This window comes from Lemur catta, chromosome 6 (genome assembly GCF_020740605.2).
Source record: "Lemur catta isolate mLemCat1 chromosome 6, mLemCat1.pri, whole genome shotgun sequence".
Classification (NCBI taxonomy): Eukaryota; Metazoa; Chordata; class Mammalia; order Primates; family Lemuridae; genus Lemur; species Lemur catta.
This window is the reverse complement of record NC_059133.1, coordinates 17111324-17136391: the sequence shown is the minus strand read 5'-3', so window position 1 is coordinate 17136391 and position 25068 is coordinate 17111324. Positions and strand designations below refer to the sequence as shown.

Below are 25068 nucleotides of genomic sequence, written 5' to 3'. Positions count from 1 at the left end.
ATACTTAATCTATTGGCCTCATACTGATCTATTTTCTAGCCCCTAGGCCTTTGTCTTTTCATTTGTAAAACAACAGAGTTGGAGACTCCTCAGGGAAGCCTTCCAAAACTACTTTTTGAAACTCAATGATTCTACCTTACTGACACCCAGTTCCTCCCTTTCTGGATTATCAGATTCAGCCATAAACTAGACTCGGTTTAAAACAATAGTATAGAGAGGCAGAAGACAAGGGACAAAGTTCTATAGTTTATCAACAGGTCTGATTAATATTCACCTGCCACAGCCAATCTGGGGAGATGGCCCAATGTCTACTACCATGTGGCCCTTTCAACTGTGGCTGTTACCACTGACATAGGGTTGTCATGCAATATTTGGGACATATTATACTAAAAAATTATTTGTTGCCTATCTGAAGTTCAAATGTCACTGGCTGTCCTGTGTTTTTATTTGCTAAATCAGGCAACTCTACCATGAGGGTAACAGTCAGACAATTAGGATACTGTTTTCCCCCAAATTCACAAACCACTAACTCTAAAACCAGGAGCAAATCCAGGTTTTGATGGGTCTGAAGATTTGAAGTGACTCTTCAAGAATAAGAATACCAAATTACAAATGCCAAATTAGACATGAACATGAATATTTATTTAGAATGAGAAAATAAGTTATATTTGTAAGCTTTATAGAAATATATGAGCCCTCTCATGGTAAGTCCACTTTAACCAAAATACTTAACAACTTTCCATGGGAAGTATCCTGAAATGATGATGCCAAAAATTGCCCACGGGAAAACTATCCATAAAAATCAAAGAAGGTTAAAAAAAAAAAAAAAAGACAAGCTTTGGCATCCAAACAGTCCTCCCAGGTTCGCAGCCAAGCCCTGGTCGCTAACACCAGCGCCAGGAAGCAAGTGGCTACAAAAGCCCCTCGCAAGAGTGCGCCCTCCAGTGGAGGGATGAAGAAACCTCACCGCTACAGGCTAGTACACAGGCACTCCGTGAAATTAGACGTTATCAGAAGTCCACTGAACTTCTGACTCGCAAACTTCCTTTCCAGCATCTGGTGCAAACAATTGCTTAGGACGTAAAAACAGATCTGCGCTTCCATCGTGCAGCTATTGGTGCTTTGCAGGAGGCAAGTGAGGCCTGTCTGGTTGGCCTTTCTGAACACACTAACCTGTGTGCTCTGCGTGCCAAATGTGTAACAATTGTGCCAAAAGATATCCAAGTGACACACCGCATATGTGGAGAACGTGCTTAAGAATCCACTATGATGGGAAAACATTTCATTTTCGAAAAAAAAAAAATTTCTCTTCTTGTTATTGGTAATTCTGAACGTTAGATTTTTTTTCCCCCATGGGGTCAAAAGGTACCTAAGTATATGATTGCGAGTGGAAAAATAGGGGACAGAAATCAGGTATTGGCAGTTTTTCCATTTTCACTTGTGTATGAATTTTTAATATAAATGCGGAATGTGAAGCATTAATACAAGTCAAAATGTTTCCGTGAACAAGTTTTAGCAGTTCAACTTTATAACAATTATAAATAAACCTGTTAAATTTTTTTAAAACAAGTAAATTTCTTATCGACAGCAAAAAAAAAAAAAAAAAAAACCAGTCCTCCCAAATATCTATTTTTATAATCATTATTTTCAAAAGTTGTAACCTTACTTTTCCGTAACAGAGCCATGTGTGTTCACGTGGATAATGAACCGTGACCTGTGGATTAAAGAATAAAATTTTGTTTAAAAGACAATCAATTCAAAAGTCATCCACAAGTGTTAAGGACTGTGTCTGCTTTGAAAGTCTGATATATCCGTGAAGTGTGTGATCATTCTTTACTGCTCCAAATCTAAACTTCTGGAAACAAAATAAATATAGCCCACCTCCTCAAAAGTGATTCCTCTGGCTGAACAAACCTTACTAAGGGTCCCCAAGAGCTAATCTTTTGTCTTCAGGGTTTTTTAAATCTTTTCCAAAAAGAGCCCTGTCAGCCTTCTTGGTGAGCAGAGCAGATGGCACCAACTGGAAGAAGAATCACACAAGAAGGTCTCCTTGATCTGAGATATCAACCCCCATGCTGTCTAGCTTCTATATTTTCAGGAATCCCTCAGAAGGGCATACATTATACTCCATTCATTCAGGCAGTATTTATATACTGAGATTCTACTCAAAGTCCAGCGCTGAGCTATATACTGGAGATGCACCATGAACAAAATAGCCCTGGTCCTGATGCTCCTGGAGCTTTTAGACCAGTGGGGGAAACATATTAAAACATAACAAATAAAATGATTAGATTACAGTAAGTGTTATGAAGGAAACAATGGAGGTGTTGGGATAAAGACTAACAGAGGTGGGGAGTGCATCTGGAAGAGAAACCAGGAAAAGCCTCACTGAGGACGTGGCATTTGGTGGGAAGGAAGAGCAGGAGCCATCAAGTGGAGAACATGCAGAGGAGCATTCCATGCAGACGGAACAGCAAATGCAAAGGCCCTGTGGCCAGAAAGAGCTCTGAGTATTCTAGGAATAGCAAGAAGGTCAACGTGGCTGGAACATAGTGTGCCAAGGGAGAGACTGGGGCTGGAAGAGGCTGGAGAGGTACCAAAGGGCTTGATACTACAGTGCCTGGAGAGGAGTTTGGATTTTATTTTAAATTCATTTAAACCCCTCCATCAGTCTTTGACTTCATTAAAGTCCTAAAGCTCTGTTTTTCAAACATTCCCAAGGAAATTCTGATGATAAAGGAGAGTGAATACTCAACATCACCCACAATGAGCCCAAAATATCTTTCAAATTTCTTGTTTTACCTTCAAATTCATGTGAACTGTGCAAGAATGTAGCGGTGGAAAAAGAATCCCTTCTTTAATTGCTGGCAGAGTTCCCATCAGGGAGAAAACTGTCTTTGTTATGAAAGCAAGGTCTTTTGTGCTTAGGTGGGTTGGCGGGTGAGAGCAGGAGAAAGATAAACGGGTCTGAATAGAGGAAGGGTGAATGGGAATCCCGGGGTTGGCTGCACCCCAAGAAGAAATGTTATTAGGGGAGAATAAAGAGTCCAAGAGAACTTATTTCCCTACAGCAGGCAGCTGGGCCCTAGGGACTTTTCAAAACTGGGATGTCCACAGTCCTCTGCTGTGCTTTGCACTTTCTAACCCCCAGCCCACCTCCACGCTGCTCTTCCCACTAGACCCAGGCATCTGTCCATGTTGGACGTGCAGGAGAGGGGAGAGCTGCAACTGAAACAGAAAGTTCTAAGGGCATTGGAAATGAGATTGTAAGCCATCAGGAATCTACAGAATTTTTGAGGGGACATTGGGGATGGGGGAAGCGTAAACCAATTATATATGAATCTCCATATCTATGGCAGATGGCAAAGGTCTTAACCTTTTTGTGTCTTGAGTCTCCTGGTAGTCTGGTAAAGCCCACAGACCCCTTCTCAGAATAATATTTTTAAAAGCTTTAAAAAATACATTGTATTATAAAGAAAACCAATGACAGAATTTTAAGGAAAAGAAAGCCATCAGAATATTAGGGGGTGTGGTACAGGGAAAGATTTGTGATATAACAATATAAGTGCTTCTTTATTAAGCACTTATATTAGCAGGTATAATAAATACTGTAATTTGAAGTAGTGATGAACTTAAAAAATTGTGAGATATCTATGACTGTAATGTAATGTGAAAATATCTGATTTCTACTATAACAAAGGTATAGATAGCACAGTTATGACTGTTACTACTGTGGTTCGTTGTCTACAATCACAATAGAACACTCAATTTCAATTAGAGGTTAGTGAAAATAAAGATGTAATTTTTTCTTATCTATGAACATGAACCCTCTGAAATTTATCCATGCACCTTTGAGGGTCTGTGCACTCCAGGTTAAAGGTTAGAACTCCTGAGGTGGGTTGACTCAACTGACACACGGTTTAAGATGCCACAAAAGAGGGATGTTTTAAATGTTTTACCCTCTAGGAGAATGGCTGCTCTGGGAAGATTTTCCAGATTCGCCCTGTGGGTTTTTGTAGCCGTAGGCTTACCACAATGATACTCTAGGGCTGCAGTCCCCACCCATGCACCCCCGCCCCACAGACGCATAGGGTCGTGGCCTGTTAGGGACCCGGCTGCAGAGCTCCGTCCCCACCACTCCTTCCCACCCCGAGCCAGGCCGCCCCCCCATTGCCCCGTCCATGGAAAAACTGTCTTCCATGAAACCAGTCCCTGGTGCCAAAAACTCTGGGGACCTCTGCTAGGGGATAGGCACTGCAGGATGAGAAACTGGTCCCAGGCAAACGTGAGGAGAGGGCAGACTGACTTCAAGGGACAGGGAACACAAATGGAAAGAAAGGGAGCCCTCAAGGGAAAGCTGGACAATGCCAGAGATAGATCTGGGATAAGACGTGTTTGTTTTGCTTTGCTACACTATTTGAAGTAATTAAAATACCCATCTTCTTGCAACTTCATCTAGCCCAGTATTGAAAAGCCCTTCTGCCTCTGCATTGAAGATTACAGAAAATAAAGGGGGAGGCCAGGACACAGAAGTATGGGGACTTTTCAGTCGATACAGAAAATAAAGGGGGAGGCCAAGACACAGAAGTATGGGGACTTTTCAGTCGATATTCTTAGAGGGCTTATACTGAACATATTTAATAACCAATATGGCCCTTGGCGCCAGTGAGTCAAAATGGGTACCAGCTATAAAGGGCTGGAACAGACTCACGGGTGTGTTCTGACAAACAAACAGCAGTTCTGGCATATGTGTCAAATCATATGAATGTACTATCTATTCAAACAAATAAGTACAAAAGATTCTATACACACACACACACACACACACACACACACACGATGCATTATGTTCTGGTAAGCAACAAGAGCCGTAACTGTTATATCATCAACCATTCTCACATTCTATCAGGCCAAATTTTTACATGAAGTCCTTGGCTTCGCATGAGACAAATTCAGGACAAATTCTAAGAGGGCTATCAACCACATGTATTCTAGGAACGACTTTTTTTTAACAGAAGAACCCAACTGTTTCTTCAGAGAATAAAGAATTGGCCTAGGAGAACTATTTTTCTGCCAAGGTATTTGAGATATGCTGACAAGGTAATTTCTTTGTGAACTTCTGGATTTCCACAGATTTTCTACTGTGAACTTTCATAATTACAAGGAGTGCTTCACTCAGGAAAACATAAATGGTGCTGTCTGATAAACACTCAGTATACCTGGTTCGATTTTTGTTTTAAATAGGCTTCCTTCCTGTGACACATTTACTAAAGGCATATTAGCAAGTCAGCTTCCAGATTTGACTTACCGATTTTTAAGTTTTTTAAAATTTATGTATATTAGAATTTACTTTTTTGGTTATATAGTTTTATGAATTTTAACACTCACTTAGAGTCTTATAACAACCACCGTAAATGGGATAGAGAACAATTTCAACGGTCTCAAAGAATTCCCTTGTGCTGCCCTTTTGTATAAGAGTTAGATCCTGCCCAACACCTAGCCCTGGGCAACCACTGACCTATTCTCTGTCTCCACAGTTTTGCCTTTTCCAGAACATCATATAAATGGAATCACACAGAATGTAATCATTTGAGCCTCTCTTCTTTCACTTAGCATGATGCATTTGAGATTCATGCTTGCTGTTGCCTGTATCAATAGTTTGTACCTTTTTATTGCTGAATAGTATTTCATTGCATAGATATACTACAATTTATTTATCCATTCACCCACTGAAGGACATTTGGGTTGTTCTCAGTGTTTGGTAGTTATGTTTCTGTAAACACTTGTTTATAGGCTTTTGTGTGAATATAGGGAAAATATCCAAAAGTGGCATTGCTGGGTCATTTGGTAGATATATATTTAACTTTATAAGAAACTGCCAATCTGTTTTCCTGAGTGGAAAAAAAGATTTTCATCTTGCAAACCTACCAGCAAGGCAAGAGAGTTCCAGTTGTTCTGCTTTCCTGCCAGCACTTGGCATTGTCAGTATTTTTTATTTTAGCTGTTCTAACAAGTGTATTGCATTGTGATTTTAATTTGCACTTTCCTAATGACTACTCATGTTGAACATCTTTTTATGTGTTTGTCATTCATATATGGTAAAGTATCTTTTTAAATCTTTTGGCTATTTTTATAGGATTATTGTTTTCTTATTTTTGAGTTTTGAGAGCTGTTTATACCTTCTAGATACAAGTTCTTTGTTGGATACGTGATTTGCAAATGCTTTCCCCCAGTATGTGGCTTGTCTTTTCATTCTCTTAACAAAGAATTTTGCAAAGCAAAAGTTTTTAATTTTGATTATGTCAAATTCATCAATTTTTTTCTTTTATGGATCATGCTTTTGGTGTCATATCTAAGAACTTTTGGCCTAACTCAAAGTCACAATGAGTTTCTCCTATGTTTTCTTCTGAAAATTTTATAGTTTTGAGTTTTACATTTACATTTTGAATTAATTTTTGCATATGGTATGATATATAGATTAAACTTTATCTTTTAGCATATAGATATACAGTTGTTCCAGGACCATTTGTTGAAGACTGTCATTTCCATGGAATTGATTTTTTTTTTCTTTACTATTTTGTTCCAATTTCAGGATGTCCAGAGAGGACTTAAAATCTGGCAAGAAGTTTGAATCCGGAGGATGAAGCGTATCCCAAAGAAGAGAAAGAGGGAGCAACACAGGTTTGGGATTCTCTCCTACACTTTCTACAAAAATGAATGTAGATCTGGGTAGCCATCAGTGGTTAAAAAGTGAGCTATATCATCAACTAAAGATTCAATAATGTTTTCACAGAGTAAAACCTGGATCAAGGAGGCAAGAAAAGGGCTGATCCCTCATGAAAAAGTTTCAACCAAACGTTTTCCCAAATTCAAATCCTATCTTTGCACTATTTTCTGAAGTATTTTATTTGTGCTCTTAAATCAAGAAAGCTAACAAACTCTTCGTACTCAAAATACACTTGTTATGACTCTGCTACCTGGTTTTCCCAGTTTATAATTTATTAACATCTATGTATAAGCTTATGACAATACCTTTGATTTTCATTAGGAGAGGCAGTGAGCATTAAGAGAAGCAAAGGATAGCAGGGCAGATATGGTGAAAAAACAAAGTTTAACCATAACTAATTCTAAACGAGGCCGGGCATGGTGGCTCACGCCTATAATTGTAGCACTTTGGGAGACTGAGCCAGGAGGATCGCTTGAGGCCAGGAGTTAGTTCGAGAACAGCCTGGGTAACATAGCAAGACCTCATCTCTACAAAAAAAGAAAGAAAGAAAGAAGGAAGGAAGGAAAGAAAGAAGGAAAGAAAGGAAGAAAGGAAAGAAAGAAAGAAAAAGAAAGGAAAGAAGAAGAAAGAACGAACAAACGAAAGAAAGAAAGAAAGAAAGAAAGAAAGAAAGAAAGAAAGAAAGAAAGAAAGAAAGAAAGAAGGAAAGAAAGAAGGAAAGAAAAGAAAAGAAAGAAAAAAGAAAACTAGTTGGACATTGTTGTGAATGCCTATAGTCCCAGCTATTTGGGAGGCTGAGGCAGGAGGATTCCTTGAGCCCAGGAGTTTGAGGTTGCAGTGAGCTATGATGATGCCACTGCACTCTAGCCTGAGCAACAAAGCAAGAGATCCTGTCTCCAAAAAAAGGAAGAAAAAAATGCTAAATGACAAAATTCATTTTGGTCTAAAATGTAAAATTAAATTTTGTCCACATTTATATGTTCATTCACTTGTTTGTGACAGTTTGCCAATCACCCCATGAGCTGGAAACTGATTTCCTTTATCTTAAAAAAAAAAAAAAGTTAATTTGCCATAAAAAAATAATTTGTCTTGAAAATTCGAAGTTTACTTTAAAATTAAGTCGATGCTTCTTAATTATGGTCCTTCAAAGGAACTTTTGAATTTCAAGTTTGACCGGAGGCTGCAGACAGCAAACCAGGAACAATAAGCTTTAGAAACTAGCAACACGACAGAGACAGCCTGTGGGAAGCAATCAAGAAAGGCAGGATATCATAGTACCCCAGGGTTTAGTGAACCGAAGTGTTGTGAGAATGTGTTGGCAGTGATCTAGGAAAACTCTTCAACAGAGATTGTATTCAAGTCTTTAATGCACTGTAAACAACCTGCTACAATGTTCCTTTTCTTTTCCAGGGATATAGACTACACACCCAGAAGCTCTGAGTGCATTTGCAGTGGCCCTTCTCTTCCCCTCTACTTGGGAAAGAATTGGGTCAAAACAGCACCTCATTCAGGATTCTTCTGAGATAGAATTTCAGGTAAGTTTTTAATCCATTTATGATTTTAGGTGATATGCATTTATCTAACTTTTGGGGATGATGGAAGCCTAGAATGGTCTTTGGCCATATGTCCCTCCTCCCTCTCCAAGAAGGAAGCCATCTGGTACCAGGGGAGAGAAAGAGGTGAAGACCAGAGGAAAGCTGAGCTCTGGGCTTGAGTCCCTGAGGCCAGCCCCTCCCTGGGTGTTCCAGTTACCCAAGCCAATAACATCTCCTTTTTTTCCTTGAACTGCTTTGATACGAGGTTCAGTTTCTTGCAAACAAGAGTCCTTACAGATAAGTTTGCTGTGGCCAGAATGGTGTGGATATATGGGGAGAAGTCTGCGGGGGTCAGATAATAATAATAGCTACCATATATTAAAAGGTTACTTTGCACCCAGCTCTAGGCTGACCATTTAGGTACATCATCTCCTTTAAATCTCATACAATAGCTTTCAGGTGGATATGTTACTATCTCCACATTTCAAATGAGGAAATTGTGGCTCAGAGAGGTTTAGTAATTGGCTCAAAATCACATAGCTAGTAAATGGTGGAGCAGGGATTGGAAATCAGAGTTCTTCAAAGCCCTTTAACCACAAGACTTTGGAGTTTTTAAAGGGCCGTTGTGGCTACACCAGGGAGTAGGTGAGTTGGGCTCCAGGTAACAGATCTCACTGTGTGTTGATGAAGTTTCACAGCTCACAGGCCAGGTTGGTCTTCTCTCCCCTGCATGCTCAGTTACTATAACTGTGAGACCATGCCAGAGGCAGGGAAATAGTAAGTGTTGACTCATCTGAAACGGGGCTCTTCTTTCCCTGTCCAGCATGTTGCCAACTCTGAAATCTCTTAAAGATGAAACAAGAGGCTTCAGAAAACTGATAATGGCTCATCTAATTGGCAAGGCACAGCAGTGGTAAGCCAAGGAGGGAAGTTTCTGAAGCAGATTGTTGTGGGAAATCCTAAGCCACATGGCAAGAATGGAGTCCCTGAGAAGCATGTAGTTCCAAAAGAAAGGCTGCTTAAAAATAAATAAATTAACATATATGTATAATATATGTGTGTGTATAAATAATTGCATAAATATTCAGCATGCCTGAATTGCATCCTCCTCTCCCTCTTTACAATTTCATTTCATCTCTGATGGTGGCACTTTCTGGATTTCAAGAGCAATCCCAAATGGGGAAAACATAAAAACTGACTCAAGGCACCAGAATCTAGTGGAAATCTTTTTCTAACATCGTGGAGTACTTCTTGGAACATGGGCTTTGGAATCAGACATACGTGGGGTCAAATCCTAGCTCCACTGTATATGGAAACTTAAGAATCCTCACTTATAAAATGACTGTAATACCATTTTGCAACCACTATGTTAATAACTAATTCAGGCAAAACACTTCAATGAATGCTAAAATGATTTGAAGGCAGTCACAGAGAAAAGGGAACCCTTATACATATGTTGCTGATGGCAATGTAAATTAGTACAGCCATTATGGAAAACAGTATGGAGGTTTTTCAAAAAATTAAAAATACAACCACCATATGATCCAGCAATTTCACTTCTGGGGATACATACACAGGAAATAAAATCAGTATCTCCAGGAGATATCTGCACTCCCATGTTTGCTACAGCATTGTTCACAGTATGCATAGCAGTAGGACATACATACACAATGAAATATTGTTCAGCCTCAAAAAAGAAGGAAATCCTGCCATTTGTGACAACATGGGTGAAAATGGAGGACATTATGCTACATGAAATCAACCAGGGATAGAAAGACAAATACTGCATGATCTCATATACGGAATGTAAAAAAGTCAAGCTCATTATAGAAGGGTGGCTCCAAGGGATGGGGAAATGTTGGTCCAAGGGTACAGCTTGCACTTATAAAATCAGCAAGTTCTGCAGACCTAATGTACAGCATAGTACATTGGTAAATGATAATGTCTTGTATACTTTAAAAATTGTATATGTTCAAAGAATACAATGTGATATTTTGATATACACATTGTGAAATGATTACCGAAACAAGCTAATTAACAGAACCATCACCCTCACATAGTTACCTTTTGTGTGCGTGTGGTGTGGTGAGAATAAGATATACTCTCTTGGCAGATTTCATTTGTCAATTATACCTCAATAAAGTTTAAGAAAACAAAAAACAAAAAAAACTTTATTTTAAGAACTAAAATTCTATTAAAATGTTCTTAGCAATCACTTTCTACCATTTTAATTATTTTACAAATATTTATGAGAATATTATTGCTTCCTTGAAAATTATTTATGCCTGTACAATTGCTATCTTTGATAACAGGATCTACATTTCATTCACTGCCATTCAAATGAGTCAGATTAACTATACATCTCCTTGAAATAAAAAACAACAGACTGAAAAACTAGGCATCCATTTTCCAAGTACTATGAGACTTGAGAGCACAGGGTACTTTTAGCTTTTTAGATGCTGTATTGTAACTTTACTGGCTATAAATTTGTTAAATGCAGAATTCTTTTATTGAATATGAGAGTAGATATTTTATTTTTTAAATATACAAAAATGGCAAATCAGCACTGTTTTCTGGCAAGGAGTTAGAGACTTTGCTATTAGAATATAAATATGGAGGTAACTAGTTAAAAATGCTAAGAGGGGATAAGGGCTCAACTCAGTACAAGAAGGTAATTAGGATGGCTCCCTTGGCATGTCATTCATTCATTCAACAAACTTTTACTGAGCCTCTACTAATATACCAGGCAAGAGAGAGTCAAAGGTAAGTCCCCAGTTAGTCCACATTTGGGGGAAGGGAGGGGAGGACACAGGTCAATATGTAACAATAATGCAGTGTGCTTAGATGTCTTGGTAGACGTAAGCACAGGGCACTGTTCGAGCACCAACGAGGGGCACCTGACCCAGATTGTGGGGGTCAGGGAAGGCCCCTGGTCTCTACCAAACTGTATCAAAATACTCCATTTGTGCTTGTGTTTCCTTACTAGAAGGCAAGCTCCTTAAGGACAGGGACTACATCTTAATCATTTCTGTATTTCCAGTTCTTAGCAAATATTTGGCACTTGGTATTGCAGCAGCCTTGATGGCTGGCTGATCCAACAGCTCCTCCAGTCCTTTTCTCCCTTGCCCATTTCCACAAGAGAGACAGGAAAATGTAAGTATAGACTTTACCCACCTCCTTTGCAGCTAGTAGTAGCTATGCAATACAGATCTGCTCAGAGACCTAAATGAAAGTCTATTGGGGGCACCTGGGAAAGATTTTGCTTTCTGGATGAAGTGACAACTCCTCCTCCTTCCTGCCTTGCATGGGGTCATAATAGCTGGAGCTGGGCAGCCACCTTGAGACTATGAGGGAGAGCTCAAGAGCTGTACAGAATGGCCAGCCCTGATGTCACCAAACTGCTGAATCAATGCCATCAATACCCACCTCCTTCAGACTTTTTGTCATGTGGGAAAAATCAATCCGTGTGTGTTTAAGCTGCCGCAAATTTGTTTCTGGTACTCAAGGTCAAAAGCACTCTAGTAGATTAAGTAGGTGCTCAAGAAATGTTTGCAGAACCGAACTCCTGGATGTGAGCTGACTATGTGGAGTTGCTAGAGGGGTCAGACCAGGTTGCGAAGACGTAGAAACTGATAAGGAAAGTTAGGGACGAAGAGCCAGGGAGCTGAGGGAATGATGTGGACATCTCAAGAATGTGTACAGTAAGAGGAAGAGACCTGGAGCCAAGAGAAACTGGAATGTCTGGAGCAGAGCCTGGGAGAGAATCTTCTGGGTTAACCAGGTTCCGGCATGTGAGGAAATCGGGGCCGAGGTGTGGGGCTGGCGCAGACCACCTGGCCGCTCTCTCCCCGCTCACTCACTTCCCACGGCGGCCGGCGGACTCCACGCCTGGCCCCCTTTCCTCCGCCTGTCTGGCAGCTCCCTCAGTCTCAGGGACTGCTCCTGCCTCCAGAACTTCCCAATGCTGGAACACCGCAGCGCTCGGGCCCTCATTTCTTCTCTTCTCTCTGAACTCCCTCCTTAGACTTCATTCTGTCTCATGGCTTTAAATACTATTTATATGTTGACAACTCCCACATTTCTGTCTCCAGCCCAGGCCTCTTACATGGACTCCACACCCCTAAACCCACAGGCCACTTGGCATCTCCACTTGAAGGCATCCACATGTTCAAATCCGAGCTCCTGGTATTCCCCCAAAATACCTCCCATAATCTTCCCCGTTAAATGACTCCGTTTTTCTAACTGCTCCAACAAAAAATAAACTTAGCGTTATCCCTGACGCCTCTCTGGTTCTCATTCCCCACGTACGAACTGACAACAAATCCTGTCGCTTCTGCTTTCACAATATATCCAGAATTTTCAGCACCTCCAGTGCCTCCACCCTGGCACCACGCTCCTTTGGCTTATTATTCTGCCTTTGTCTCCCTTCGGTTGATTTTCAACAAAACAGCCAGTGAGCCTATTAAAATATGAGTCAGATTGTGCCATGTTCAAAGCCATCTGAGGCCTTCCTGTCTCTCTCAGAGTAAAAGCCCAAGTCCTCATGGCGCCCGCTCATACGACCTCACATGATCACACTGGCCTCCTTGCCAGACAGACTCCTGCCTCAGAGCCTTGCCACGTGCTGCTCCCTCCATCTGGAATGCTCTGTCTGGATATCCACGTGGCTTGCCCCCTGGCTTCCCTCAGACTCTTAGTCAAAAGCGCCCAACCCCAGCCATTCACATACGGCCTCCCCTCAGCAATCGCCACCTTCAACGCACTGCCTGCCTCATCACTGGCTTACGTCTGCCCTCCGAATAACAGATTATAAACTCCAGGAAGGCAGGGCATTTTGTCTGTTTTGTTCATTGCCATACACCCAGCCCCTAGACAAGTGCCTGGCAATGTAAGCCCTCAAAAAATATTTATGGACTGAAGGGATGAACGTACAAGCGTCTCCTCTAGGATGCTGCACGAGTACCTCAAACCTCCTATGTTCACAACTAAAATCAGCACCTCCCCTACAGAAACTCCTCCTCCGGGTTCTCTGATCATCCTCTTCAACGTCTCCCTTCTACTTCCTCATTCAACCAATCGCTAAGTCCTGCTAATTACACCTCCCACCTGGCCTTGCAGCCTCTGGAATTTTTGCCCCCTTCCCCCACCTCTTTTCCCTCCCCTCCTCCTCCCTTTCTGCAATCCATCATTGGCATAACTGCCATAGTGGCTCTTTTTGTTGTTCAATAGTTATATCAAGTTAATTTGAAACACATATAAGGTTGAGTAACCTTAATTTTTTGTTCAATTTTCCTTTTCCTCTTTTCCTTGAAACATTGCAAATCTACTGAGAAGTTGAAAGAATATACCCTTCACCAGATTCACCAATTGCTAGCATGTTGCCATATTTGCTTAAGTGCACTCCAAATATACATACTTTTTTGAAGTTGCAGACATTGTAACACTTCACCCCTAAATATTTTAGCATCTCTCTCTTAAAAACAAGGACATCCTCCTATATAACCACAGTGCCATTATCACACCTAAGAAAAATAACATTAATAACATCATCCAATAAGCAGTCCATATTCAAGTTCCCCCTGTTATTCCAGTATTGTCTTTTATAGTTTGGTTTTATATTTTTAGGCTTTTATACTCTTGACCAGCCCCACCCCAAACCCCTGCCTCTTTATTTTTCATGACATTGATTTTTTTGAAGCATATATGCTACTTGTGTTGTAGAATTGTATTAAATGATTTAAAACACAACTCTGAGTGTCCCTTTGCTGCCTAAAGTCCTTCACTGGAATCCCACTACCTCAAGGTCAATGTCTAAGCTTCTTAAGATGCCCATTTGTCCTCCAAGCCATGCCCCTGTCCATACTGAACTGCTTCATGGTCAATCTCTAGCCCTCCACTGTCCTTCACACCCAAGACTATGCTTTTCTTGCCTCTGGATTTTGGCCATGCAGTCCCCTCTGCGTGGAATGCCCTTTCCTCTCCTTCTTCCCCAGGAAGCTGTTACTTGTGCATTAAAAAGGCACCTCCTCCTCCAGGAAGCCTTGCCTGATTACCCTGCCTAGGTTCTCCCCTGATGTCCATTCTTATCCCTGCACTCAGTATACTGTTTTCTCCCATCCAAGTATTAACCAGGCTCCACCCTACTTTGCTTCCGAGATCATACGAGATCTGGCGCGTTCAGGGTGACATGGCCATAGACCACACTGTTTTCTAATATCATGGTGTGCCTGTCTCCTCCATTAGACCAGGACACCATCAGGAACAGGGACTGTGGCTTACGCACCTCCACCTGCCCCAAGGTAAGAACTCAATAATGTATGTAGGATCAATGAGAAATAGGAGAGAGAAAGGAAAGGGAGGAGGCTCTTGTTGCTCTACTCTTCAATCCCAGAGACTAAGTGGTCAGCATACCCTCCACTCAGGAAGAAGCCAGAAGGAAGGGAGCTGGTGATGGTTGTGCCATTCCAGGAATAAAAGCAGAGGGCTCTGGTCTTCTTATCAGCCTTTCTGTTACCATGATGATGAGGAGCCCCAGAACTGTGCCCCTTGCACCTTTGTGACTTTCCTAGGCTGAGTGACTTCCGTGTTGTGGTTTTCCTGTGGTGATACATAGGTAAGCCGGTAGCATGCAAGAGCTGTAGTACTGTCTCAGGACAGCACAGAGGTGGAGCTGGGAATCACTGCATGCCAGTGGTGGAAGAGGAATTTTCCAGGCAAGAAACTGGATAACAGCAGCTTCAAAAAGCAGGGGCAGGGGGGCGGGGGGGCGGGGGAGGAAGGCTGAGGCTGTGGACCTGCAACTAGGAAGAAAAGCTGAGCTCAGAGAGTTGGTCTAGACCTGAGAAGAGATCGGTAAGTTTAAAAATATGCCCCTGAAGACCCTGCATGGGAAGCTGTTTCAACAGATGCCAAAGAGTTTGGGCCTGTGGCCAAACCTGGAAAGAATGTTTTGAGACCTGGCAGTGATTCAGGGGATTAGCTCTGCCTTAGAAGAAAAGGCAAAAATGGAAAGAGCTCTTCAGAAAAAATACTCCAAAATTAAGAGCCCCTAAGTTTCATTTTACTTGCCAGCTCTGATCAGTTGGTTGCCAGCTTTCTTCTCAATTGCTGAATTGAGAAGAAAGCTAAAGCTATCACCAGACTCAGTTAAAAAGAAAGAAGGAAGGAAAGAAAGAAAGAAGGAAGGAAAGAAGGAAGGAAAGATGGATGGATGGAAGGAAGATGAGTGCTATGATTGATTAATCATGTCTGCCATGGGTACAGGTATGGAGTAATAGAAAATGGCCTGGGAATCAAAAGGGAAGATAGGCTGGTGTGGTGGCTCATGCCTGTAATCCTAGCACTCTAGGAGGCTGAGGCAGGAGGATCGCTTGAGGTCAGGAGTTCCAGATCAGCCTGAGCAAGAAGATCCTGTCTCTACTAAAAAAAAAAAATAGAAATAATTAGACGGAACTATTCAAAACAGAAAAAGTAGCCAGGTGTGGTGGTGTATGCCTGTAGTCCCAGCTACTCGGGAGGCTGAGGCACGAGGATCACTTGAGCCCAGGAGTTTGAGGTTGCTGTGAGCTAGGCTGATGCTACCACACTCTAACCCAGGCAACAGAGGAAGACTCTGTCTCAAAAAAAAAAAAAAAACAAAACAAAACAGGGGGAAGATAAAAGGGGAGATCCTAAAAGGTACTGTTCAATGACTTAAATATGAATGGCTGTGTACATTAGTGGAAATATCATAGGCTTTGTCATTAGAGCTGACTTTGTTTTGTTTTTTTTTTTGAGACAGAGTCTCACTCTGTTGCCCAGGCTAGAGTGAGTGCCGTGGCATCAGCCTAGCTCACAGCAACCTCAAACTCCTGGGCTCAAGCGATCCTCCTGCCTCAGCCCCCCGAGTAGCTGGGACTACAGGCATGCGCCACCATGCCCGGCTAATTTTTTCTATATATATTTTTAGCTGTCCATATAATTTCTTTCTATTTTTAGTAGAGACGGGGTCTCGCTCTTGCTCAGGCTGGTCTCGAACTCCTGAGCTCCAACAATCCGCCCGCCTCAGCCTCCCAGAGTGCTAGGATTACAGGCGTGAGCCACCACACCCGGCCTAGAGCTGACTTTGAATCCTGGTTCTGCCCAATGTATTAGCTGTGTAAAGTTGAATAATTTACAAAATCCTATCTGTAAAATGAGATCATTCTGCAGATTACAAAGAAATTGCCACGCAAGTATTACCTATAATTATTATAACACTCACATAACAATTCTAGGTGCCAGGCATTGTTCTAAGAACTTTGAAAATATTGATTCATTTTATTATCACAATGTCCCTATATGGTTATTATCCCCAAAACACTGACAAGGAAACTGAGGCTTAGAAAGCTTAAGAGACCTGCCAACGGTCACACGACCAATGAGTAGCAGAGCTAAGATTCAAAACCAGGCAGTCTGGCTCTGAGTACATATTCTTAACCACCTTACTAGCTACTAGAGCCAACCACTGTCCACTGCTGTGATTGCTATCTCTGTGTCAAGCAACTGACATAAGCTCTGTGATTTAACTTAACTCCATAAGACTTGCACCCTGACGTTCTCACACACATAAAACATGTTTAATAGAGCACTTCATCTTACACCAGGTGAGCTAAAGAGTCATGAACAGGACAAGAGTAAGGGGTTGTTCACCTGAAGCAAAGAGAAAGGACAAAATCAGGACTCAGGAGTTTGGCCTCTACCAAAACATGTCTTGCCTTTTTACTTTTTACTCTTTGCTATATAGCATGAAAGGTTTACTCAAAATCCACCAAAATTCACAGGACAGGTGTACTCCATTCAAGCAGCTACAACAAAATATCATTAACTGGGTGACTTCTAAACAGCAAGCTTTTATTTCTCACAGGTCTGGAGTCTGAGAAGTCCAAGATCAAGGTGTTGGTAAATTCAATGTCTGGTGAGGGCCCACTTTCTGGTTTATAGATGGCACCTTCTAGTTATGTCCTCACATGGTAGAAGGGGTGAACAAGCCCCCTTGGGCCTATTTTATAAGGGCGCTAATCCCATTAGTGATGGCACTGCCTTCATGATCTAAAATCACCTCTTCCAAAGCCCCACTTCCTAATACCATCACCTTGGGAATTAGAATTTCAAATTTCAATATGAATTTTTTTGGGGGGGATGCAAACATTCAGACCATAACAATACAGAAGCAGGACAAGGGAGTCTTCGGTTTGTAAAGAACTTGGTTTTTGGTTTTTTTGTTTGTTTGTTTTTTTGAGACAGTCTTACTCTGTTGCCCAGGCTAGAGTCCCGTGGTGTCAACCTAGCTCACAGCAACCTCAAACTCCTGGGCTCAGGCAATCCTCCTGCCTCAGCCTCCCGAGTAGCTGGGACTACAGGCATGCGCCACCATGCCCAGCTAATTTTTCTATATATATTTTTAGCTGTCCATATAATTTCTTTCTATGTTTAGTAGAGACGGGGTCTCGCTCTTGCTCAGGCTGGTCTTGAAGCCCTGAGCTCAAATGATCCTCCCGCCTCAGCCTCCCGGAGTGCTAGGATTACAGGCGTGAGCCACCGCACCGGCCAAGAACTTGTTTTGCTTTCTCCTACACTGGAAGGAGGCATTCTTTCACAGAAAGGCTTTAGACCAGGGGTCAGCAATGGCCCCTGGGTCATATCCTGCCTTTCATCAATTTTTGTAAATAAAGTTTTGTTGGAACATAGCCATACTTATTTTTTGTTTTGTCTATGGCTGTTTTACGTTACAACAGCACTCCACCATGAAACTGGAGGTGAAACAGAAAAAGAAACGAAAAAAACAAACAAACAAACAAACAAAAAACATTACAACAGTGCACTCAAATAGTTGCAAGAGAAATCATATGGCCTATTATCTGGCCCATTGCAGAAAAAGTTTACTGATGCCTGATCTCCACTTTAGGCCAGATTTTCTATATAACAATAAGGCACACGTGATCTATCTTATGTCCTTAACAAGGAAGAAAAAACAAAGCATCCCTTTGGATATTCTCCAGGAATGTGTAAAGTAGCATGTCCATAAGGGGAACCAAAATGAAAACAAATGTGGTCAGAATAGGATATCCCAGAGTGTGTGCCAAGAAATGTTAATTGACATTATGTGACAAATGGTTCAGGGATCAACTGTTTGGGAACCACTGTGTTAAACAATCTTAGGAGGAGTTCTCTACTGTGAGACTTCTCAGGACCTTTAAAATGCTATTATCCCCTGAGATCTTTAAGAGGGTGTTATAGTTCACACAGCATATTTTTTCCCATGGGACTACGTTCTTCAGAACATTCTTTGGAAAATGTTGAAATAAAAGCAGCATTTAGAAGCATGTTCCTTGGGAACTAGAAATGAAAATTATGAGGGCCGTGGCTTAATGAGCATGTCTTTCTCTTAACAAGGAAAGAGGAAAAAACAAAGAAGAAATAAGGAGAGCCAGAGTGGAAGAAAAGAAAGAGAGGTGTTTAGAGGGAGGAAGGAAGAAAGCATGGCCCTAGAGAGATGACATGTGAGGATATGAGGGACACTTGGATGACCAGTGTGGGAGGGAGCAATGTGTCAAAAGCAGACGTGTTGCCCAATGCAGGACAGGTGGTCACTCACTGCCATCATCAGCACCAACAGAGAAAGTAACTTTCCTGAGGTCTCACCACTTTGCAGACCCTGTATTATGTCCTTTATAGACATTATGTCACTTAAATCCCGTATTGCAGATGAGGAAATAGAGGTACATGCAAGTTAAGCAATTCACCTGGGAGTCAAGCTTATAAAACTTCTTAGTGGAAGCACATAGATTCAATCCAGCGAACTTGACCCCAGAGCCCATGTTCTCACTACTACATTGCATAACTCTACTTCTAGCTGCATTAGAGGGAGAACCAGAATTCCATTATGTAATACAAAAGGATATTGTACAGAAGTGCAACACCAAAACATCTGGAGAAAAAGGAAAAGACAAAAACCAACCAACCAATATCACTTTGGATATTTGGCTGCGCGGGGCAAAACAGCTAGAGGACTGATGCGTTCCCACAGCCCATCCAGATGTTCAGATACCATCATGTCTCCTTTCTCTCTCTCTTTTCATTCTTGTGTTAACTATCCCTTCTTAAGTCATAAGTTATATATCAGGCAATATCAACCTTATCCAGTGTATTACACTCGGCTCATAAAGTGAAAATAAGACTTTTTTTGAATGTTAAAAAGCATTTTTCAACCTGAGGACTATGACTACTGTATTTACAATAAGCCTCACATAGGTTTCCACAGCTGCCAGTTCTTTGAGGGAGGGGGGGCGGGGTGAGGTGGGGAACCCCTTAGAACAGCTTCCTAGGACAGATTCTGAAAACATGAATCACAGCTCAATTAAATCATTTGTGGCTCAGAACATATCTGCATTAAACACTAGCATTTAGCCACGTCCTAACTGCTGATTTCTATGCTTAAAATCTGATGGAAATAGTAAATCACACTATTTCGCGGGGAGAAGTCAGAATAAACTCAGGTCTGGAAAAGCAGTCCAGGATGTGAAAACCTTGCACGCTGGACTCGTTGCAGATGGCAAAAAAACGGTTCCACTGGAATGCTACAAATACGGACTGGGGCACTTCTAAGGCAGTTTGTGCGCGACAGTCTGACACCTCTGATTTACTTTCTTGGGTCTGTAGCAAAATAAAGGGCTGCTGCAGACAGGCCAGGGTCAGATGGAAAAACTGCAGGCTGCTCGTAAATTTCTCTATTTACCTGGTGAATGGTGAGGGTAGGGCTTTGGGCTCGTCCGTCCAGAAGAGCTGCAGGGCCGAGCGTTCCAATCGTGGCCGGCCTTGGGCTGCTGCCCTCACGCTGCTTCGGCTGCTTCTAAGATCCCACTGGAAGTCCCAGAGGGCTGGAGAGAGAGCCTCGAGGCCAATATTACGTTTCCAAAAGAATATTCCTTCCCCCACCCACACCCCCCTTTGCTTGCGTTGACTACGGAGCGCTCGGGTTTCCTCCACCGCTGCGCAAAGCAGCTGCGAACCCGGCGTCGCGCTGGCAGAGCGAGGCGGGCCCTGAAACCACTTCCAGATGTGCTCGGCTGGCGGCTGGGATCCGACAACTTCCTCTCGCAGCCTGGTCCAGCAGTCTGCGAGCAAAGCATTTCGGAAAACAAGGCTGTCCTGGAGGAAAGGATTCAAAACCAGAGACGAGCAAATACTTAGAGGGTGAATTTCTACCACACGTTGGGTCTAAGGTAGACTTTGAGAGAACAGAAGTGAAAAATAAATTCACACTGAATTTGAAAATCTTCCTGACCACTAGTTTTCGAAATCCCGTAGTCATTAAAATGCTGTTGCCCTCATATTAAAACCCAGATGACAACCACGGTCTCATTCTACCAAGGCAATGATAATGACAAAAGTTTCAAGCTGGAGTGTTTGTGCCCGAACATGGGGAGGAGTCAGCAGGGAGCTGACCTCGACAGCAGTCTGGGCTGTTCCGTATTTCGGCCACGGATTCTCAGAAACCTGGGAAGTAGTGCCAGCACTGTGCCTGGGATCTGGAATTCATTTCTGCAATGGCCCACCTTCCTAGTTCCCATAAGGAAGTAAGAATCCGCCTGCTCACTGTTTCCTTCTAAAGTGGTGCTCTCAGACAGAAATACAATGCAAACTGCACTGTTATTTTCAATTTTCTAGCAGCCACATTAAGAAAAATACAAAGAGGTAAAATTTATTTTAATAATTTATCCAACATATTTTATCCAACAAAATATTATCATTTCAGCACACCATCATTCTCAACAAGACATTTTGTTTTTTTTTTTAACTAAATCTTTGAAATTTCATGGGTATTTTACATTTGAAGCACATCTCAATTGCAACACTAAATTTCATCAGAAAAACTTAAGATATATTTAGATTTCAGAAAATTTACAATTTAAAAAGTAGATAATTAGCCGGGTGTGGTTGGTGCATGCCTGTAGTCCCAGCTACTTGGGAGGCTGAGGCAGGAGGATTGCCTGAGCCCAGGAGTTTGAGGTTGCAGTGAGCTATGATGACGCCACTGCACTCTAGCTCAGGTGACAGACACACACTGATTTGATCTTTACAAATTATATGAATGTATTAAATTATCGAATGTACCCTGAAAATATGTACCTCTGTTATGTATCAATATAAATAAATAAATAAATAAATAACACTGGGGAAAAAAGTAGATTCACATATCCGGTTTCTTCCAAATGTACTTAAATGTTTTTGTAAGGTTTTTGGATGGTAGGTGCCAGAGAAAGAAAGACGAGCAGAGTTGAAAGGGGTAAGCAACAAGGCTTTATTTGAGCGCTCCCGGGCGAGGGTAACAGGTCCTAAGAGAGGGGCCCGGGCAAGGTTCACGGGTCCCGGGAGAGAGGGGCCCGAGAAGTTGCATCATCCAGAAGTTTGAGTGGGTTTATATATGTTTTTAGGGCTGGGGGATGGGGACTTCTTCAGCGGGAAGAGTTTTGGTGCGAAGAGTTAGGAATTTTCCGTTATGGTTTCAGGGTGGGTATTGAGAACTACGAGGGGCTGGTGGTATGTATAGATTCCAGGAACTGAGACCCTTATCAGGGTAACCATTCAGGTGTGGCTATTCTTTAACTTAGCTGGGCCTTGCAGGCATTGTTTTCGGCAGGTCTCGTGGGCTGCTTCTTTTTTTCATTAGGGAGGGGAGGGGTGCCCGCCACCAGGCTTACAGTTTTATGATAACTAAATTGAGTATCACTTTTTCAATTTAAATTAATATTAAGTAAAATTGAGAATTCAGTTTCTCAGTTGCACTAGTCAGATTTAAGTACTCACTAGCCAAGATGGTTAGTGGCTACTGTATTTAACAATGCAGTTTCGAAAGATTTAGTGGGGTGTTTGTCAGACTGAACTTGGAGAGTGGAAGTATCCTGAATATCTTCCATTTGTATGGAACTTGAATGTTGCCAAAGCATTTTCACATCTTCTATTTAATTTTATGCACACCTGGTAGGTAAGTTGAGCCAATGTTATTTGTCCCAATTTACAAATGAGCAAACCGAAGATTTGAGCAAGTTAAAGTCCAAGTTCCCAAAGCGAGTTAGTGGTGAAGCCAGGACTGGAATTCCTATTCAGCACTTCTCAACTGTTTCCTTCTTGAGGCATGTTTCAAACACTAGGATTTGACGCTGCAACAGTAGGATTAAACTGCATCCACAGTGTTCAGTTGGTCATCCTTCTGCACTGAGTGCTGTTTGTGTAGAATTATGGACTACTCTGACAGCATTCCCTTACGTCCTCCCACCCTGAGCCCTCACACAATCCAGCAAGTGTGTTCTTTCTCTTGGTAGCAAGCTTGACATTACGCCATTCCTCTTCTCTCTTTACTCCCTGCAAAGTATCTTATTTTATTTTACTTTTTATTTTATTATTTTTTTTAGAGATGGGGTCTTGCTAGGTTGCCCAGGCTGGACTTGAACTCCTGGGCTTAAGTGATCCTCCCACCTCAGTCTTCTGGTGCAAGCCACCACACCTGGCAAGTTGTACCTTATTTTAAAGCACAACTCTGCTCAATGTTTTAGCTAACAAACACAGTTGTAAGGTATTTATCTTTGGTTGTGGCAAAGATACATTTTATACATTGATCACCTCTGGGAAGTCAGAAGGTTCCACACAGAGTACTATGCTCTTAGTACTCCTGCTCCAGTCTTCATTGCATACACATGAGCAAAAATAAAATTAACACTTCCTGTTTCAGGGTTTTCCACTGCCCTTCTAGAATTATGTGCTGTCAGGTGCGGCAAGGAAGTCCCTCAGACATGTCCTAAAGCATCATGGTTAACAGTATCCTGAGCTGACACCTGCCCAATCCAACTGCCTCCAAAGATTGTGTCATCTTCTCCTTTGCACCTCTCATTCACTTAGCAGAATGTTGTACATCTTCTCCCTGACCCCTACCATCATCTCTGATTCCAACTTCTTTCTCCTTTATTCCTGTTGGACCATGCTCTGAGGATGTAAGACGATTGTTATCTATGACCTAGATTTCCACATTGTATGTACACATTCCTCCCTGGGAAAGAAATGAGAAAAGAAAGGAGACACAGGACGTAAGTGACACTCTGATAGCATAGGGGCTACCAGCATGGGCTTTGGAGATGGACAGACCTAGTGTGTTATCTCAGCCATTTTATTTTACAAGTTACTGCAGGTCTTACCTCCAGTTTCCTCATCTATTATGTGGAGAAGGCTAATAGGACTCTTTTATTTTTTTTTTAATTTTTTTTTTTCTTTTTGAGACAAGAGTCTCACTCTGTTGCCTGGGCAAGTGCCGTGGCATCAGCCTAGCTCACAGCAACCTCAGACTCCTGGGCTCAAGTGATCCTCCTGCCTCAGCCTCCTTAGTAGCTGAGACTACAGGCACGTGCCACCATACCCAGCTAATTTATTCTATTTTTAGTAGAGACAGGGTCTCGCTCCTGGTCAGGCTGGTCTTGAACCCCTGAGCTCAAGTGATCCTCCCACCTCAGCCTCCCAGAGTGCGAGGATTATGGGTGTGAGCAACCTCGCTTGGCCCTAATAGGTCGCTCGTGCAGGTTAAAAGACATCATGCATGTAAAGCACTCAGTAAGGGCTCAAAAAATGGAAGTTATTATTGCTGTTGGTTTTTTAAAAAAATAATATTTAATTGAAATTTAATTATAATATTTAATTTAATATTTAAATTTAAATACTTAGCTAACAATTGATTCTATTCAAGGTATATAAAGTGATGATTTGATATATGTATACCTTGTGTAATGATTACCACAACCAAATTAATTAACACATCTTTCACTACCCATGTTTTACATTAGATCCCCAGAACTTGCTCATCTTATAATTAAAAGTTTATACCCTTGACCAACATCTACCCACTTTGCCCACTCCCCAGTCCCTGACAACACCATTATACCTACTCTGCTTCTATGAGTGAAACTTTCTTAGATGCCACATATAAGATCAGACAGTATTTGACTTTCTGTGTCTGGCTTATTTCACTTAGCATAATGCCCTCATGTTTCATTCATGTTGTTGCACATGGCAGGATTTCCTTTTCTATGGCTGAGTAACATTCCATTGTATTAATATATGTGTACCACAATATCTTTACCCATTAATGGACTTATGTTCTTTCCATATCTTGGCTATTGTGAATAATCTTGCAATGAACATAGGGGTGCACATATCCCTTTGGAATACTGATTTCATTTCCTTTGGATAGATACCCAGAATTGAGGTTGCTGGATCCTGTAGAAGTTCCATTTTTAATTTTTTGAGGAGACTCCAGACTATTTTCCACAATGGCTGTACTAATTTTATTATTGTTGTTTAATAAAGAAGCCCCAAGGTGTGAACTAGGGAAAATAATTGCAACAGTAAGTTATTTGCAATGCTTTTTTAAAAAAAGTTTAAATGTGCTAGGTGATATAAGAAACACTGCTCGTGGCCTACTTAATAACTTTCTTCCGCTTCTTCCCTTCTAACAGAAGTTCTACTTCATTCGGGGCAGCAATGTGCACAGTTGAAAACATTCTCCTCCTTGGATGTCCTGCAGCTGGAGTGGCATGTGAGCAGAAGTCTGCTGTCTGGGACTTCCTTGAAAGCTATTGTTTTCCTGGCAAAGAGCTGTTTGGTGTCTTTTGCACTTCCTTCCTGTCTGAAGTCCAACCTTGATGTCTAGAGGTGAAGTAGCCACCTTGCAGCTCTGAGGATAAAAGGCCCACACTGCTCACTATGGCCACACTGATTATTCACAACAACTACAGAGGCAAA

At 41.8% G+C, this 25068-nt stretch overlaps 1 protein-coding gene across 3 annotated transcripts in view; it reads right to left on the bottom strand.

Moving 5' to 3' along the window:
• The window catches only part of GLT8D2 (glycosyltransferase 8 domain containing 2), a 49445-nt gene that overhangs the window by 17948 nt on the left and 6429 nt on the right, over positions 1 to 25068 (bottom strand). For 2 of the 3 annotated variants that reach the window (XM_045553082.1, XM_045553083.1), the window contains exons 2-3: positions 20018 to 20430; positions 1667 to 1714 (exon numbers count right to left, since the gene is read on the bottom strand). In XM_045553082.1, coding sequence (XP_045409038.1) covers positions 1667 to 1685 — 19 coding nt within the window. In that variant the 5' untranslated portion in view covers positions 1686 to 1714; positions 20018 to 20430. The remainder of the gene's footprint in view (positions 1 to 1666; positions 1715 to 20017; positions 20431 to 25068) is intronic. The other variant, XM_045553084.1, reaches the window with a different exon arrangement.